This window comes from Scyliorhinus canicula, unplaced genomic scaffold, assembly GCF_902713615.1.
Source record: "Scyliorhinus canicula unplaced genomic scaffold, sScyCan1.1, whole genome shotgun sequence".
Classification (NCBI taxonomy): Eukaryota; Metazoa; Chordata; class Chondrichthyes; order Carcharhiniformes; family Scyliorhinidae; genus Scyliorhinus; species Scyliorhinus canicula.
The window spans coordinates 4,589,312-4,606,355 of NW_024055498.1; the positions used below are offsets into that span (position 1 = coordinate 4,589,312).

General features: G+C 47.4%; 1 protein-coding gene and 5 non-coding genes across 6 annotated transcripts in view; 3 read left to right on the top strand and 3 right to left on the bottom strand.

Annotated features, from left to right (window-relative positions):
- The first annotated feature begins 4,774 nt into the window (after nucleotides 1-4,774).
- trnar-ucg lies at nucleotides 4,775-4,847 on the top strand. Its single transcript has one exon. It is a non-coding gene; the product is annotated as a tRNA-Arg (tRNA).
- A 330-nt stretch (nucleotides 4,848-5,177) lies between these two features.
- trnav-aac lies at nucleotides 5,178-5,250 on the top strand. Its single transcript has one exon. It is a non-coding gene; the product is annotated as a tRNA-Val (tRNA).
- A 2,102-nt stretch (nucleotides 5,251-7,352) lies between these two features.
- Nucleotides 7,353-7,425, bottom strand: trnav-cac. The gene has a single exon. It is a non-coding gene; the product is annotated as a tRNA-Val (tRNA).
- Nucleotides 7,426-8,750: 1,325 nt separating this feature from the next.
- The window catches only part of LOC119960329, a 37,932-nt gene continuing 29,638 nt past the window's right edge, over nucleotides 8,751-17,044 (top strand). Inside the window, exons 1-2 of the mRNA XM_038788063.1 lie at nucleotides 8,751-8,900; nucleotides 11,438-11,570. Coding sequence (XP_038643991.1) covers nucleotides 8,751-8,900; nucleotides 11,438-11,570 — 283 coding nt within the window. The remainder of the gene's footprint in view (nucleotides 8,901-11,437; nucleotides 11,571-17,044) is intronic.
- Nucleotides 13,480-13,553, bottom strand: trnan-guu. Its single transcript has one exon. It is a non-coding gene; the product is annotated as a tRNA-Asn (tRNA).
- Nucleotides 15,490-15,562, bottom strand: trnav-cac. Its single transcript has one exon. It is a non-coding gene; the product is annotated as a tRNA-Val (tRNA).

Below are 17,044 nucleotides of genomic sequence, written 5' to 3' on the forward strand. Positions count from 1 at the left end.
ATTGGCGGTGTGTGTGGGGGAAGTGGCGGGGGGGGGGGGGGGAGGGGGGACGTGAAGCATTGGGCCTCGACAGACGGCCAGCGATGGGTGGAGCATGGTTAACTGAACCAGCTTTGAGACAGAAAATACGTTCATGGAAATAAACATGTGGTGAATTGGGAAGAGTGATTTCACGGTGCGAAGTTGTTGAGCCTACTGTAAAATCCACAAGGCTGTACCGTGCCCATTCGGAGGATGGGGGCTGTTCCTTGGCGTTGTGCTGAGCTACATGGGAACATTGCAGCAGGCCAAGATCGGACATGTGGACATGAGAGCAGGAAAGTGATTTGAAATAGCAAGGGACAAGAGAGTCTGCCACCAGCGTGTCGATGGAGCGAAGGTGTTTTGCAAAGCGGTCACCCAGTCGGCATTTAGTCTCTGCAATGCAGAGTAGATGGCGTTGGGATCAGCAAATGCAACAGGCCAGAATGATGGATGCCTTATAGCAATGTGTACTCAAAAGGACAGACACAAACGATACTGTAACTGACTTAGAGGAAATGCCAGATACTTAACCTTTTGGAACGTAAAAATGGATTTCCTGATGGAGAAACAGGAAAAGCCAGTGTGGGAATCCAGGCTCAATGATGATTTACAATTACCCCTCCTTTCTTATACATGAACGGTATTGAGGCTGCAGCATGTTACACACCAAAACACAAAGAGGTCAAATATAGGAAACACATAATTGTCAATTCTTAAACTCAACTCAAGCATTAAATAACGAAACAAATATTGTGTAAAGTCGGTTGTTTTTTTTCTGTAAGATTTCAGAATGCTGCATTAATAATAGAAGAGAGCATTCCGCCGTTAGAGATTTGCGGAACAAATGCTTCAGTTCAATATCGGTTCTTCTTCTGGCTTGTAAGTCTAGACATCTGTTTTAAAGAAACAGACGTGTTTTTGTAAGAAGTGGCATGGCCTCTCAGCCAAAGCATGCGAAGCTGCAACATGGCTCGTTGGTCCAGGAGCGGCTCGTTGGTCCAGGAGCGGCTCGTTGGTCCAGGAGCGGCTCGTTGGTCCAGGAGCGGCTCGTTGGTCCAGGAGCGGCTCGTTGGTCCAGGAGCGGCTCGTTGGTCCAGGAGCGGCTCGTTGGTCCAGGAGCGGCTCGTTGGTCCAGGAGCGGCTCGTTGGTCCAGGAACGGCTCGTTGGTCCAGGAGCGGCTCGTTGGTCCAGGAGCGGCTCGTTGGTCCAGGAGCGGCTCGTTGGTCCAGGACCGGCTCGTTGGTCCAGGACCGGCTCGTTGGTCCAGGACCGGCTCGTTGGTCCAGGACCGGCTCGTTGGTCCAGGACCGGCTCGTTGGTCCAGGACCGGCTCGTTGGTCCAGGACCGGCTCGTTGGTCCAGGACCGGCTCGTTGGTCCAGGACCGGCTCGTTGGTCCAGGACCGGCTCGTTGGTCCAGGACCGGCTCGTTGGTCCAGGGGTAAGATTCTCGCTTTGGCGTTTGTGTCCCAGGAAACTGTGAGAGGTCCCGAGTTCAGATCCCGGACGAGCCCTTTGATGTTGTTTCTTATTGGTCAGCAGCACGTTTTAGGGGCAGCATGGTAGCATGGTGGTTAACATAAATGCTTCACAGCTCCAGGTTCGATGCCCGGCTGGGTCACTGTCTGTGCGGAGACTGCGAGTCTAATAGAAGAGAGCTTTCCACCGTTAAGATTTGCTCTTCTTCTGGTTTGTATGTTTAGACATCTGTTTTCAAGAAACAGACGTGTTCTTGTAAGAAGTGACATGGCCTCTCAGCCGAACCATGCGAAGCTGCAACAAGGCAGTTGAGTTGAAGGTGACACAGTTCCGTTGGCGTCTGCGCTGCCAGCTGTTTCTGTAGTGTAGTGGTTATCACATTCACTTTACACACGAATGGTCCGTGCTTCGAAACCGGGCAGAAACATTCCAGAGAGATTCCAGTTTAGTCTATCGCTAAATATTACCTCGATCTCGTAACTGGTCTTCATCATCGAGGAATAGCAAAAGCCTGTAACTGCTGTGGGCCAGTGGCGCAATGGATAACGCGTCTCACTACGAATCAGGAGATTTTAAGTTCGCTGGCTCGCAGCTCCCAGTTTTGGCCTCCTCTTTAGTTCAGTGGGTTGGACAGCTAGTTCTTGATGCAGAGCAAATTCAGCAGGACATCATCGATTCTCGTTTCAGCTGTGGTTCCTTAGAAATGCCCTTCCCTCTCAATTTAACTTCAAGCAAAACATAACTTATCTCCTGTTCAGCAAAGTTCAATACCTGATGCTTTCATAAGTTGAGACATCAGTTTTAAAGAAACTGCTTCTTGCAATAAGTTACATGGCCACTCCTCGGAACCATTAGAAGCTGCAGCAACACATTGAGGTTGAACATTACACACGTCCACGAATGGCGAGTTTCTCAGCGGTTTCTGTAGTCGAGTGGTTATCACATTCGCCAAACACGCGAAAGGTCCTGTTTCGAAACCGGGCAGAAACTTCGCGTGCTTCTCATTTTGTGTGACGAATGTTTGCACAAAATGCGTTTGTTCCTCAATCTCGCACGTTCGAGGAACATGAGGTTTAGTCTCGCATGAGATGTTAAAATTCCTGCAACAAAGCCAGAAATACTGAATATTCAAGACGCCAGGGGAAGAAAAGCCTTCCCTATTTTGCCACGATTCGGATATTAGCAGTTTGTTCATCCACCACAGAATCTATTGAGTTTACAGATGCAGATGAACATATTTAATCACCATTTCAAACATGTCTAAATGTACGATAAAAGCAACTTACTGCTTATGCGTCAATGGGAAAGAAAAACAGAAAACACAGGACAGTCTCATCAGGTCTGACAGCCTCTGTGGAGAGAGATGGCAAGTGTCGTTTCGAGTCTGGGTGACTCTTTGTCAAAGCTGGACAACTGGATCTTTGATTAGGTTTAGATTGGCGATGTGTGGGGGGAAGTGGGGGTGGGGGGAAGCGTGAAGCATTGGGCCTCGACAGACGGCCAGCGATGGGTGGAGAATAACAAAAATCTGTTGGGTCGAAAGAAAAAGGGAACGTAAATGTTTCTAATCAGTGTTAAGAACTGTGCTGACCGAGGCGATTAGAAGATTAGAATGTGTTAATGGCAGAGGACAATGAGAAACAAGGGGGGGATTTCCCAAGAGGGATGGGATTGGCTTGGGGAACGGGGAGGGGGAGACAATAGGAGAGGAAGACATATCAATGGAAGCAATGAAAATAAGTTGATGGAAATAAACATGTGGTGAAGTGGAAAGAGTGATTTCACGGTGCGAAGTTGTTGAGCGTACTGTAAAATCCGCAAGGCTGTAACGTGCCTATTCGGAGGATGGGGTGCTCTTCCTCGGCGTTGTGCTGAGCTACATGGGAACATTGCAGCAGGCCAAGATCGGACATGTGGATATGAGAGCAGGACAGTGAGTTTAAATAGGAAGCGGCAGGAGAGTCTGCCACCAGCTTGTCGATGGAGCGACGGTGTTTTGCAAAGCGGTCATCCAGTCGGCATTTATCTCTCCAATGCAGAGTAGATGGCATTGGGATCAGCAAATGCAACAGGCCAGATTGAAGGCTGTCTGAAAGTAATGTGTACTCAAAAGGACAGACACAAACGATACTGTAACTGACTTAGAGGAAATGCCAGAGACTTAACTGAACCAGCTTTGAGACAGAAAATACGTTCATGGAAATAAACATGTGGTGAAGTGGGAAGAGTGATTTCACGGTGCGAAGTTGTTGAGACTACTGTAAAATCCGCAAGGCTGTACCGTGCCTATTCGGAGGATGGGGTGCTGTTCCTCGGCGTTGTGCTGAGCTACATGGGAACATTGCAACAGGCCAAGATCGGACATCTGGACTTGAGAGCAGGACAGTGAGTTCAAATAGCAAGGGACAAGAGAGTCTGCCACCAGCGTGTCGATGGAGCGAAGGTGTTTTGCAAAGCGGTCACCCAGTCGGCATTTAGTCTCTGCAATGCAGAGTAGATGGCGTTGGGATCAGCAAATGCAACAGGCCAGAATGATGGATGCCTTATAGCAATGTGTACTCAAAAGGACAGACACAAACGATACTGTAACTGACTTAGAGGAAATGCCAGATACTTAACCTTTTGGAAAGTAAAAATGGATTTCCTGATGGAGAAACAGGAAAAGCCAGTGTGGGAATCCAAGCTCAATGATGATTTACAATTACCCCTCCTTTCTTCTACATGAACGGTATTTAGGCTGCAGCATTTTACACACCAAAACACAATAGGTCAAATATAAGAAGCACATAATTGTCAATTCTTAAACTCAACTCAAGCATTGAATAACGAAACAAATATTGTGTAAAGTCGGTTGCTTTTTTCAGTAGGATTTCAGAATGCTGCATTAATAATAGAATAGAGCATTTCGCCGTTAGAGATTTGCTGAACAAATTCTTCAGTTCAATATAGGTTCTTCTACTGGCTTGTAAGTTTAGACATCTGTTTTAAAGAAATAGACGTGTTCTTGTGAGAAGTGACATGGCCTCTCAGCCGAACCATGCAAAGCTGCAACAAGGCAGTTGAGTTGAAGGAGACACAGGTCCGTTGGAGTGTGCGCTGCCAGCTGTTTCTGTAGTGTAGTGGTTATCACATTCGCTTTACACGCGAATGGTCCCCGGTTCGAAACCGGCAAAGACATCTGGTGTTTTCAGTTTAGTCTGTTGCTAAATATTACCTCAATCTCGCAACTGGTCTTCATCATCGAGGAATAGCAAAAGCCAATAACTGCTGTGGGCCAGTGGCGCAATGGATAGCGCGTCTAACTTCGAATCAGGAGATTCCAGGTTCGACTCCTGGCTTGCTCGCAGTTCCCTAGTTTTGGCGTCCCCTTTAGTTCAGTGGGTTGGACAGCTGGTTCCCGATGCAGAGCAAAGTGAGCAGGGCATCATCAATTCTCGTTTCAGCTGTGGTTACTTATGAATGCCATGCCCTCTCAATTTAACTTCAAGCAAAACATAACTTATCTCCAGTTCACCAAAGTTCAATATCTGATACTTTGAAAAGTTGAGACATCTGTTTTAAAGAAACGGCTTCTTCCAATAAGTTTCATGGCCTCTCAGCGGAACCGTTAGAAGCTGCAACAATACATTGAGGTTCAACATTGCACAGGGCCACTGATTGCGATGCTCCCAGCCGTTTCTGTAGTGTAGTGGTTATCACATTCGCCTAACACGCGAAAGGTCGCCGGTTCGAAACCGGGCAGAAACATTGCGTGCTTCTCTTTTTGTGTGATGAATGTTTGCACAAAATACCTTTCTTCCTCAATCTCGCACGTTCGAGGAACATGAGATTTGGTCTCTCGTGAGATATTAAAATTCCTGCAACAAAGTCAGAAATACTGAATTTTCAAGACGCCAGGGGAAGAAAAGCCTTCCCTATTTTGCCACGATTCGGATATTAGCAGTTTGTTCATCCACCACAGAATCTTTTGGGTTTACAGATGCAGATGAACATATTTAATCACCATTTCAAACATGTCTAAATGTACGATAAAAGCAACTTACTGCGTATGCGTCAATGGGAAAGAAAAACAGAAAACACAGGACAGTCTCATCAGGTCTGACAGCCTCTGTGGAGAGAGATGGCAAGTGTCGTTTCGAGCCTGGGTGACTCTTTGTCGAAGCTGGACAACTGGATCTTTGGTCAAGTGCAGACTGGCGGAGTGGGTGGGGGAAGGGGGGGGGGGTGGGGGGAGCGTGAAGCGTTGGGCCTCGACAGACGGCCAGCGATGGGTGGAGAATAACAAAAATGTGTTTGGGTCGAAAGAAAAAGGGAATGTAAATGTTTCTAATCAGTGTTAAGAACGGTGATGACAGAGGCGATTAGAAGATTAGAATGTATTAATGGCAGATGACAATGAGGAAAAAGGGGCGGATTTCCCAAGAGGGATGCGATTGGCTAGGGGAATGGGGAGGGGGAGACAATGGGAGAGGAAGAAATATCAATGGAAGCAATGAAAATACGTTGATGTAAATAAACTTGTGGTGAAGTGGGAAGAGTGATTTCACGGTGCGAAGTTGTAGTCAATAAATAGGAGCCTGATGTAGGAGTCCTTGTTTTCGAGATACTCTAGGGATCATTGTAGGGCCAGGGAAATGGCGTCTGATGTGGACTGGTTGCGACGGTGTGCGAATTGAATTGGGTCAAGGCGTTCCGGGAGTATGGAGGTGATGCGCTTCATGATCAGCCTCTCGAAGCACTTCATTACAACTGACGTCAGGGCCACCGGGCGGTAGTCATTGAGGCATGTTGCCTGGTTCTTCTTTGGTACCGGTATGATGGTGGTCTTCTTGAAGCAGGTGGGGACCTCGGACTGGAGTAGGGATAGGTTAAAGATGTCTGTGAATACCTCTGCCAGCTGGTATGCGCAGGCTCTGAGTGCACGACCAGGGATCCTGTCCCAGCCCATCGCATTCCGTGGGTTCACTTTCAGGAAGGCCGATCTGACTTCGGAAACTTGATGGTAGGTATGGGTGAATTATGGGCTGCTGGGGCACTCGACCGCGGATCGCTGGTTACCTGCTCAAACCGAGCATATAATGCATTAAGTTTATCGGGGAGGGGTGAGCTGCTGCCAGAGATACTGATCGGCTTCGCTTTGTAGACCGTTATGTTGTTTAGTCCTTGCCACAACCGCCGAGAGTCTGTCTGTGACTCTAGCATCTGCGGAGAAAGCGGAAAATACTGGAACAACTCAGGGAGTCAGGCGGCATTTGTCGAAAGGACAATAAAGCTCGTCTTTCGCCATCACTTTTCATTAAAACCGGGACAGGTTAGAAATGTAGGGCATCTTAACCAAGTGAAATCCCGGAGGGAGCAAACAGAACAACAGGAAAGGGCTCTAATAGGGGGCAAGTCAAGAGAGATTAAATGAGAAGAGGCCTTGGGTTCCTGGCCACAAGGGGGGGGGGGGGTTCGCATCAAATCAGAGAATGATTACACCACAGATTGAGGCCATTCCGCCCGCCGTGTCTGTGCCAGCTCTCTGTCAGATCAATGGAAGCAACAAATGTCTGTTGAGCTTCTTTGGAACAATTCAAAGTCCGAGGTCCGGAGGTCAGCGTTAAGATCCAGTTCTCCAGTCTGTTCAGTTCTCCACTTGGGCTCTGTGGATTAGAAGGGTCACAGGTAACCCTGTGGTTAACACATGAAAAAGGGACAGTTTAGTGGCTCATGTGAGTGGCTCAGTTTAGTGGCTCATGAGACGAAATCTCATAGTCCTGGAACACACGAGATTCCGGCAACATTCAGGAAACAGAATTATTTTGTGCCCAATAATTGTGCAAACTTTTCTCACACGAAATGCTAAATATTTCTGCCCGGTTTCGAACCGGGGTCCTTTCGCGTGTGAAGTGAATGTGATAACCACTACACTACAGAAACCGCTGGCAGCTAATGGACGTGCGGAATGTACAACCTCACTGTTGCTGCAGATTTTGATGGTCTGTTTGAGAGGCCAGGTCCCTTGTTGCAGACGACAGCTGTTTCTTAAATTATCAGATGTCTCAACATATAAAATGGTGAGATGTAGAAATTATATCGAAATTAACATAAGTTATATTTTGCTTAATGTCGGTCTTAAATTTCTGCTCTTTGGTCTCGAGGTATGGGTCTCGTTTAGAGATTTTCAATCAATGCCGATGGGAGTGGTCGTGGGTTTAAATCCAGGACAAGCCCTTTACTCCAGTTCAGAAATTATGAATTGTTTGCGATGCTGACGGCAGGGTTGATTTACATTGGCCCACTCTGAAAAAGTTTTCTCAGGACTCGGAATGTTTACGTCGTTTCTCTCCCCACAGATGATGCGCGAGAGAGAGAGAGACAGTGTCTGAGCTGGAGTGCGTTTGGATAAAATTGATGCTCCAGATCTGTGTTAACCACAGGGACGTGACCCATCTAATCCACAGAGCCAAAGTGGAGAATTGAACTGACTGGGGAGCTGGATCTTAACGCTGACATCCCGGACCTCGGCGTCGTGAAATGTTCCAAAGAAGCTCAACAGACACTCCAGGAACAGCAGCGCATCTTTCGACTGGGCTCAATACAGCTTTCACACTCAGTGTGTGTTCAGCAGTTTCACACTGTAAATGCTGCACCCATTTTGTGTGTCCTTACATCGCAGATTTGGGTGTCAATCTTGTTTCCACTTGTTCTTTGTGACCGGGCGGAAGTTGTTGATCAACATGCCATCGATAGTTCCTCCAGACATACCTTTTGTTTCTTTGTTTCTTCCATTCCGCTAACAGAGAGCTGGCACAGACACGGCGGCCGGAATGGCCTCATACTGTGGTCTCATTCTTCTTTGATTTGATGCTAACCTAACTCTGTGGCTAGGGCCTCTTCTCATTTAATCTCTCCCGACTTTCCCCCTATTAGAGCCCTTTCCTGTTGTTCTGTTTCCTCCCTCCGGGAGTTCACTTGGTTAAGACGTACTATATTTCTAACCTGTCCCGGTTTTAATGAAAGGTGATGGTGAAAGACGAACTTTGTTGTCCTGTCGACAAATGACGCCTGACTACCTGAGATGTTACAGTACTTTTGGCGTTCTCCGCAGATGTTAGATTGATTTTCGATGGCAATGACAGTATGCTTTGGCTCTTTTCGCGGGACGCGTTGATCTAGGGGTATGATTCTCGCTTTGGGTGTCTCGCTGTCGGAATTAGCGAGAGGTCCAGCAGGCCATATCCTTCAATGGTGCGGCGATCCCAATGTCGCAGCCGGCTCACGGTACTTGTTATCACAACATTATCACATCTTGCTTTATTGCAGCAGAGAAATGCATTCCTCTGATTGCCAGCGACACGCCAGTGAAAGACAAGGCCAGTAAAATTGGGCAGCCAATACCTGGGCATAAATATGTACGTAGAAATCCTGGAAGTTTGTCACTCGCGGAATTATTATAGCGCCAGGAATGTTATAGCACTCAGAATCACAGATGCACAGAACCAAGCAATTCAGATGAGGCCTTCCGGTCAATCGAGTCTGCACCAACATGTGAAAAATACAGGACTAACTACAGGAACTCATTTGTCAGCACGTGTTCCATAGCCTTGAATGTGAAGACGTGCCATGTGTTCAGCCAGGTACTATTTAATGGATGTGAAGCACACTGCCTCTACCACCCTCCCACGTAGTTTACTCCAAACAGTCACCATCCTCTGGCTAAATAAGATTTTCGTCAAATTCACCATAACCTCCTGCCCCTCACCTTGAACTTGTGTCCCCCCGTAACTGACCCTTCAACTAAGGGGAACAACTGCTCCCTATCCACCCTGCCATGCCCCTCATAATCTTGTACACCCAAAACTATGCAACGTCTCTTCATAACATAAATGGGCGCAGTATGTCCCTGATCTGCGTGGGAATCGAACAGAAGACATGTCGTGTCAACAGAAATTTCAGGTATTTTCGATCGAAAAATTGATTTCTATTAAAGTCTAAACCTGGCACCATGTGCTTCCCATGTCCCAACTGATAGTAATTCTCATGTTGCTCGGCGGTTATTATACATTAAGCGTACATTGCTGTAATAATAATCTTCACTAGTGTCATAAGTAGGCTTACATTAACACTGCAATGAAGTTACTGTGAAAATTCCCGAGTCACCACACTCCGGCCCCTGTTCAGGTACACAGAGGGAGAATTCAGAATGTCCAATTCGCCTAACAGCACGTCCTTTCGGGATTTGAGGGAGGAAACCGGAGCACCCGGAGGAAACCCACGTAGACACGGGGAGGACGTGCAGATATCGCACAGATAGAGAACCAAGCCGGGAATCAAACGCGGGTCCTAGGAGCATGAGGCAGCAGTGCAACCCACTGAGCCACAGTGCCGCCCATTAAGTACCTTGTACATTTTGTACTGCAGAACGTATTGATCCATTCTGCTTTGCGTTAAAAGAACAGATAACGAGGAGTCTTTGTCCTTGGACTTTCTGTAAGAGCAGGACATGATTTTCGTCCATCTCCTCAGTTGAGTGCCACCCTCTGCCGGTAGGTAGATATTCTGGTTTTAAAGTTACAATACAATTTGCGGTATGATAGACCATAATAAGACCATAAGACTATTAGACATAGGAGCAGAATTAGGTCACTTGGCCCATCGAGTCCGCTCTGCCATTCAATCATGGCTGATGTTTTCAACCATAGCTCTCAAGATTTCCCAAACTATTCCTCTCTTGATCTACACAAGGACAGAGACATGTCCGGTAAATAGACATGATTGCTTGCCTGAGCCTGGGGTCAATTCCTTCTCGGAAAGGAACCTCAGTGATGCTGTAAACACTCACTCAGGGTTGTGTACGGGGCTTTAGGTTTTCTCGAACGCTGTTTCTCAGTGCGCAGTAATAGACCTCCCCGTCCTCCACATCGAATGCGCTTTTACTGAGGTAACCGTTCTGTTTAGATTTGTCAGCAAACGCCAGATATCGTCCTGAACCCACATCTTTCTTCATTGCTGAGTTGTTGGTGAGAATCCATCTCAGTGGCTGTGCCGGTTTCTCCTGATATCATTGCATTTTGTACATGTTGGGGCCTTTATATTGGCAATTTAACTTCACCGAAGCCCCTTCTGAGACTGTTATTGTCACTGGTGACTGAGCTACTGGATTGAACATTGCCGGCATGCGAAAGTGAAGGACTGAAATGAACAGATTGTTGTTCCTTTATAAAGTTAGAGTTTGTTCAATTAAGAGGTGCTTTTTAGCGTGGCCACTCCACTGAGCCTGTACATCTAGGTTGTGGGAGTGAGAATGTTCAAACACCACACGGACAGTGATCTGGGACCGGGATCGAACCCGTGTCCTCAGTGCAATGAGGCAGCAGTGCCAACCATTGCGCCACCGTGCCGCCCTGAGTTTAAACAGAGTTGATACAAATTTGCTTGTATCTGCGGCATTTTCTGGGACCTCTGATGCAGGCACTTCATAGACATTCCCGATCGTTAATTATACTCTAGCCTATGTGTATTAATATGCTAATCTGGTTTAATTAGCACTATAACTACTTACTGTGCCAAAGCGCTGTCAGTATTATCACAACCATGTCTGACTGAATCGCTCTCAGTGAACTGAACTGGACTGAGTCAGGGATTGTGCAGGGGAGAGGGAACTCAGTGCAGTGCAGGGAGAGGGTCTATTGTGACATCACTCGCCTCCCATCCTATCGGCTTGGCCGACACCATCAGGTGAGTTTCTGACGCCCGTGCTTGAATTTGGCGCCCTCTGCTGCCGGATTCGGTTTACTCCGTGTTAGAATTCGGCTGTTGAGTGGATTCAGTGTTGACTGCAATGCATATCAGAGCGAGAAACCTGGACAGAAATCTAAATTTCAGCTGTTAATACACTATCTTTGTCACGATAGGTGTTTCTAATCAAAAAATGATGCTTAATCTGTAGTTCTCGGTTCACACCATGGATGCGATGAAGTCGAAAGAATGCCAAGATTTTGGTGGACATGCGGAGGTTAGAACTCAGAATAATAGCAGGGCTCAACAGACTAGTTTTCTTTATTTTGGTTCTGACGAAGAAGGTACAAAAGTGGAACTGCTCTGAACCTTGCTTTTTTCAGAGACCAAATTGTCTGGAATTATTTTCATTAGCTGAAGGTGAAATGTCCAATGAAGAAAATAGGTGAATGTTATTTCATGCTGCAAGTGTTTGCGAGACAATGAAACGTTACAGAGGACTTTGAATGGATCAGCACCCAGGCACGGGCGGGATTCGAACCCGCGATTTTTGGGATTATGGTGTTGAAGGCGGAGCTGTAGTCAATAAATAGGAGTCTGATGCAGGAGTCCTTGTTTTCGAGATGCTCTAGGGATGAGTGTAGGGCCAGGGAAATGCTGTCTGATGTTGACCGGTTGCGACAGTATGCGAATTGAAGTGGGTCAAGGCGTTCTAGGAGTATGGAGGTGATGCGCTTCATACGGTAGCATGGTGGCTAGCATCGATGCTTCACAGCTCCAGGGTCCCAGGTTCGATTCCCGGCTGGGTCACTGTCTGTGTGGAAGTCTGCAGGTCCCCCCCGTGTGTGCGTGGGTTTCCTCCGGGTGCTCCGGTTTCCTCCCACAGTCCAAAGATGTGCGGGTTAGGTGGATTGGCCATGCTAAATTGCCCGTAGTGTAAGGTTAATGGGGGGATTGTTGGGTTACGGGTATACGGGTTACGTGGGTTTAAGTAGGGTGATCATTGCTCGGCACAACATTGAGAGCCGAAGGGGCTGTACTGTTCTATGTTCTATGATCAGCCTCTCGAAGCACTTCATTACAATTGACGTCAGGGCCGCCGGAGGGTAGTCATTGAGGCATGTTGCCTCGTTCTTCATTGGTACCGGTATGATGGTGGTCTTCTTGAAGCAGGTGGGGACCGCGGAGTGGAGTAGGGATAGGTTAAAGATGTCTGTGAATACCTCTGCCAGCTGGTATGCGCAGGCTCTGAGTGCACGACCAGGGATCCCGTCCGGGCCCGTCGCCTTCCGTGGGTTCACTTTCCAGAAGGCCGATCTGACTTCAGAAACTGTGATGGTGGGTATGGGTGAATTAAGGGCTGCTGGGGCACTCGACAGCGGCTTGTTGGTTACCTGCTCAAACCGAGCATAGAATGCATTAAGTTCATCGGGAAGCGATGCGCTGCTGCCAGAGATACAGTAAGACGTCTTACAACACCAGGTTAAAGTCCAACAGGTTTGTTTCAAACACGAGCTTTCGGAGCGCAGCTCCTTCCTCAGGTGAATCACCAAACAGAATCATTTAACCTGGTGTTGTAAGACTTCTTGCTGTGCTCACCCCAGTCCAACGCCGGCATCTCTACATCATGGCCAGAGATACTGCTCGACCCGGCCCGGTTATGTAGATCTTTGGGCTTTTTTTCTGAGGGATTCTTCTCCAGCGACCGCTGAGATCGGCCCAAAGAAGATTTTAAGACAGATGTGGTTGGATTCTCAACTGAACAGGTAATCAAAGGTTATCCGGGGTAGGTGAAATGTGAATCTGAGGTCATGTTCGCATCTGTCACGAACTTATTGAATGTTGGAGAAGGCTCAAGGGGATGAATAGCCAACTCCTGCTCAACATTCGTCTGTCAGCAGGTCCGTGAGGGGGTGTCACAATCTCCTGAGTTATCGAGGGAGACACAGCATCGTTGAGCTATTCCCCAGCTCGGCGCCATGAAGGATATTGCAGCGATAGAGGCGACTCCATGCCGCAGCCGGTGCACGTTACGTGTTATCAGAACAGGAAAATCGCTTATTTTCACGAGTCAGCTTCAAATGAAATTACTCTGAAAATCTCCTAGTCGTCACATTCCGGCGCCTGTTCGGGGAGGCTGTTACGGGAATCGAACCGTCCTGCTGGCCTGCTTGGTCTGCTTTCAAAGCCAGCGATTTAGCCCTGTCCGAAAAAGCCCCTAAAAACATATCATCCAGGAGTGGAACAACAATCCGTCTCTGGGTGGGATCGAACCACCAACCTTTCGGTTAACAGCCGAACGCGCTAACCGATTGCGCCACGGAGACGTCAACCGAATCACAACTCTGTGCATTTCAACAGTGACGGCCAATCCTCTGATTGCCAGGGACTGAATGAGAATGCTGGCAATATTGGTCCCCTGAGGCAGTGCGGAAAATATCTGGAAGGACCGTACACATGGTCCCGCGGACATGGACATTTGTGAAACGTGGAATCATCACAGGCCCGTGGATTTTACAGAACTCACTTGGACAGCACCACACTTTCTTTGAAACACGTCCCTTATCTGGGAACCTCCATAACAGAAACCAGGAAGTGTCAACATAGATTTGATGTATTTTCGATCAGAAAGTCGATGTTCCGCTGAAGACTACTAGGGGCTCAGACTCATTGGCATAAGGTCGACCTAAGTTAACGGTCCTGGAAGATTTTATTATCCCCACATCTGAGAACTTTCATTACTGCTGCTCGGAAGTGGATATTCCAAGCTTGAATTTACTGTGCATCGCGACATGCTGATGAATCTCACGAATCCGAAACGGCTCCTCTATTGACTTATACAAGGACAGAGACGGCAATGCAATTGTGGAGAAATAGACCTGAGTATTTTTCTGAATCCAGATCAAACCATCCTCCGGTTCAAGGGCAGGAACGCAAATTTACTGGATTGGAAAATACTCTCTGAGGCTGTACGTGGTTGTAGCTGCTTTGTGACACTGGGCTCACTGCACAGTAATAGACCGCTCCATCCTCCACACTGAGCGCGTTTATATTGAGGTAACCATTCTTTTTAGACTTGTTGGCAGCCGCCAGATATCGTCCTGAGATCTCCTCTTTCTTCATCGTCAATATGTTAATGATGACCAATCTCGGCGGCTGTGCCGGCTTTTGCTGATACCATAGCATGTGGTACATCGTCCGGTCTGCGTATTCGCAATCTAACTGCACTGTACCCCCTTCTGATTTCTAACCTGTCCCGGTTTTAATGAAAGGTGATGGTGAAAGACGAAATTTGTTGTCCTGTCGACAAATGCCTCCTGACTCCCTGAGATGTTGCAGTACTTTTGGCGTTCTCCGCAGATGTTAGATTGATTTTCGATGGCAATGACAGTATGCTTTGACTCTTTTTCGGGGCTCGTTGGTCTAGGGGTATGATTCACGCTTTGGGTGTGTCGCTGTCACTTCCCCCTCCTCCACATGTTTCTTCCATCAACTTATCATCCCTTCCATTGATATGTTTTACCCTAAGCATTGCCCCCCTCCCCCCAGCCCATACCATCCTACTTCAGCAATCTGATCCCTGTTTGTTATTGTTCTCTGACACACTGCTTACCTTTGTTCTGCCCTTAACACATTCTGACCGCTTGATGCGCCATCAGCACCTTTCATAGCCTTGCTTAGCCTCATTTACATTCCTTTTTCTTTCTGCCCGAGACATTTTCGTCATTTCCCACCTATTGCTAGCTCTCTATCGAGACCTAATACAGCACTCCACCACCCCCACCCCCACCCACAATCGTCTGAATCTCCAGTTCCAGTTCTCCAGCTTTGACAAAGAGTCCACTTGACTGGAAACGACAGCTGCCATTTCGCTCCCCAGAGGCTGTCAGACCTGCTGAGATTATCCAGTATTTTCTGTTTTTGTTTCCGTTTGAAGCATCCGCAGTAAATTGCATTTGTCATACATTTAGACATGTTTGAGATGGTGATTAAATATGTTCATTTGTAAATCGCTGAAACTCTGTTGTGGATGAACTAGCTGCTAATATCCGAGGTGTGCCAAGATATGAAAATTCTTTACCTCTCATTGCCTGCCGAAAATTCAGTGCTTGGGCTCTAATGTTCAATTCAGTGTAGTGGCTCATGTGAGACGAAATTTCATAGTCCTGGAAAACACGAGATTCCGGCAACATTCAGGAAATATAATTATTTTGTGCTGAATAATTGTGCAAACCTTTCTCACACGAAATGCTAAATGTTCGATGTTTTTGCCCGGTTTCGAACCGGGGACTTTTCGCGTGTGGGGCGAATGTGATAACCACTACACTACAGAAACCGCTGTCAATCAATGGACGTGCGGAATGTACAACCTCACTGTGTTGCTGCAGATTCTGATGGTCTGTTTGAGAGGCCAGGTCCCTTGTTGCAAGCGACAGCTGTTTCTTAAATGAACAGATGTCTCAACATATAAAGCCGTGAGGTGTAGAAATTATATCGAAATTAACATAAGTTATATTTTGCTGAATGTCGGTCTTAAATTTGTGCTCTTTGGTCTCGAGGTCTGGTTCTCGTTTAAGGATTTTCAAGCAATGCCTGTGGGAGTGGTCGTGGGTTTAAATCCAGGACAGGCTCTTTACTCCAGGTCAGGGATTATGAATTGTTTGCGATGCTGACGGCGGGGTTGATTTACATTGGCCCACTCTGAAAAAGATTTCTCAGGACTCGGAATGTTTACGTCGTTTCTCTCCCCACAGATGATGTTCGAGAGAGAGAGACAGTGTCTGAGCTGGAGTGCGTTTGGATAAAATTGATGCTCCAGATATGTGTTAACCACAGGGACGTGACCCATCTAATCCACAGAGCCAAAGTGGAGAATTGAACTGACTGGAGAGCTGGATCTTAACGCTGACCTCCCGGACCTCGGCGTCGTGAAATGTTCCAAAGAAGCTCAACAGCCACTCGAGGAACAGCAGCGCATCTTTCCACTGGGCTCAATACAGCTTTCACACTCAGTGTGTGTTCAGCAGTTTCACACTATAAATGCTGCCCCCATTTTGTGTGTCCTTCCATCGCAGATTTGGGTTTCAATCTTGTTTCCACTTGTTCTTTGTGTCCGGGTGGCAGTTGTTGATCAATCTGCCATCGATAGCTCCTCCAGACATATCTTTTGTTTCTTTGTTTCTTCCATTGCGCTGACAGAGAGCTGGCACAGACACGGCGGCCGGAATGGCCTCATACTGTGGTGTCATTATTCTCTGATTCGATGCTAATCTCACTCTGTGGCCAGGGTCCCAAGGCCTTTTCTCATTTAATCTCTCCTGACTTGCCCCCCATTAGAGCCCTTTCCTGTTGTTCTGTTTCCTCCCTCCGGGATTTCACTTGCTTCTAATTTTCTACATTTCTAACCTTTCCAGGTTTCAATGGAAGGTCAAGGAGGTGAAAGATGAATTTTGTTTCCCTGTCCACAAATGCAGCCTGACTGCCTGAGATTTCCCAGCATTTTCCGCAGATATCTGATTGGCTGTGGGTGGCAATGGAAGTGTCTGTTGGCTCAATCAAGTCGCTCCTACTGGCTTGTTGGTCTAGGGGTAAGATTCTCGCTTCGAGCTTTGTGCCGCAGGAAAATGTGAGAGGTCCCGGTTTCAAATCCCGGTCGAGCCCTTTGATGTTGTTTCTTATTGGCCAAGCTGCAGATTTTGTTCATTTCTTTCCGGTGCAGGCAGCGGGGTCGGTTCACGTTGGGTTTGCTTTGAGAAGCTGAGCTCACACTGCAGGGAATCAATACGTCCCCGAGAAAACCGAAACATTTTCAAAAAGC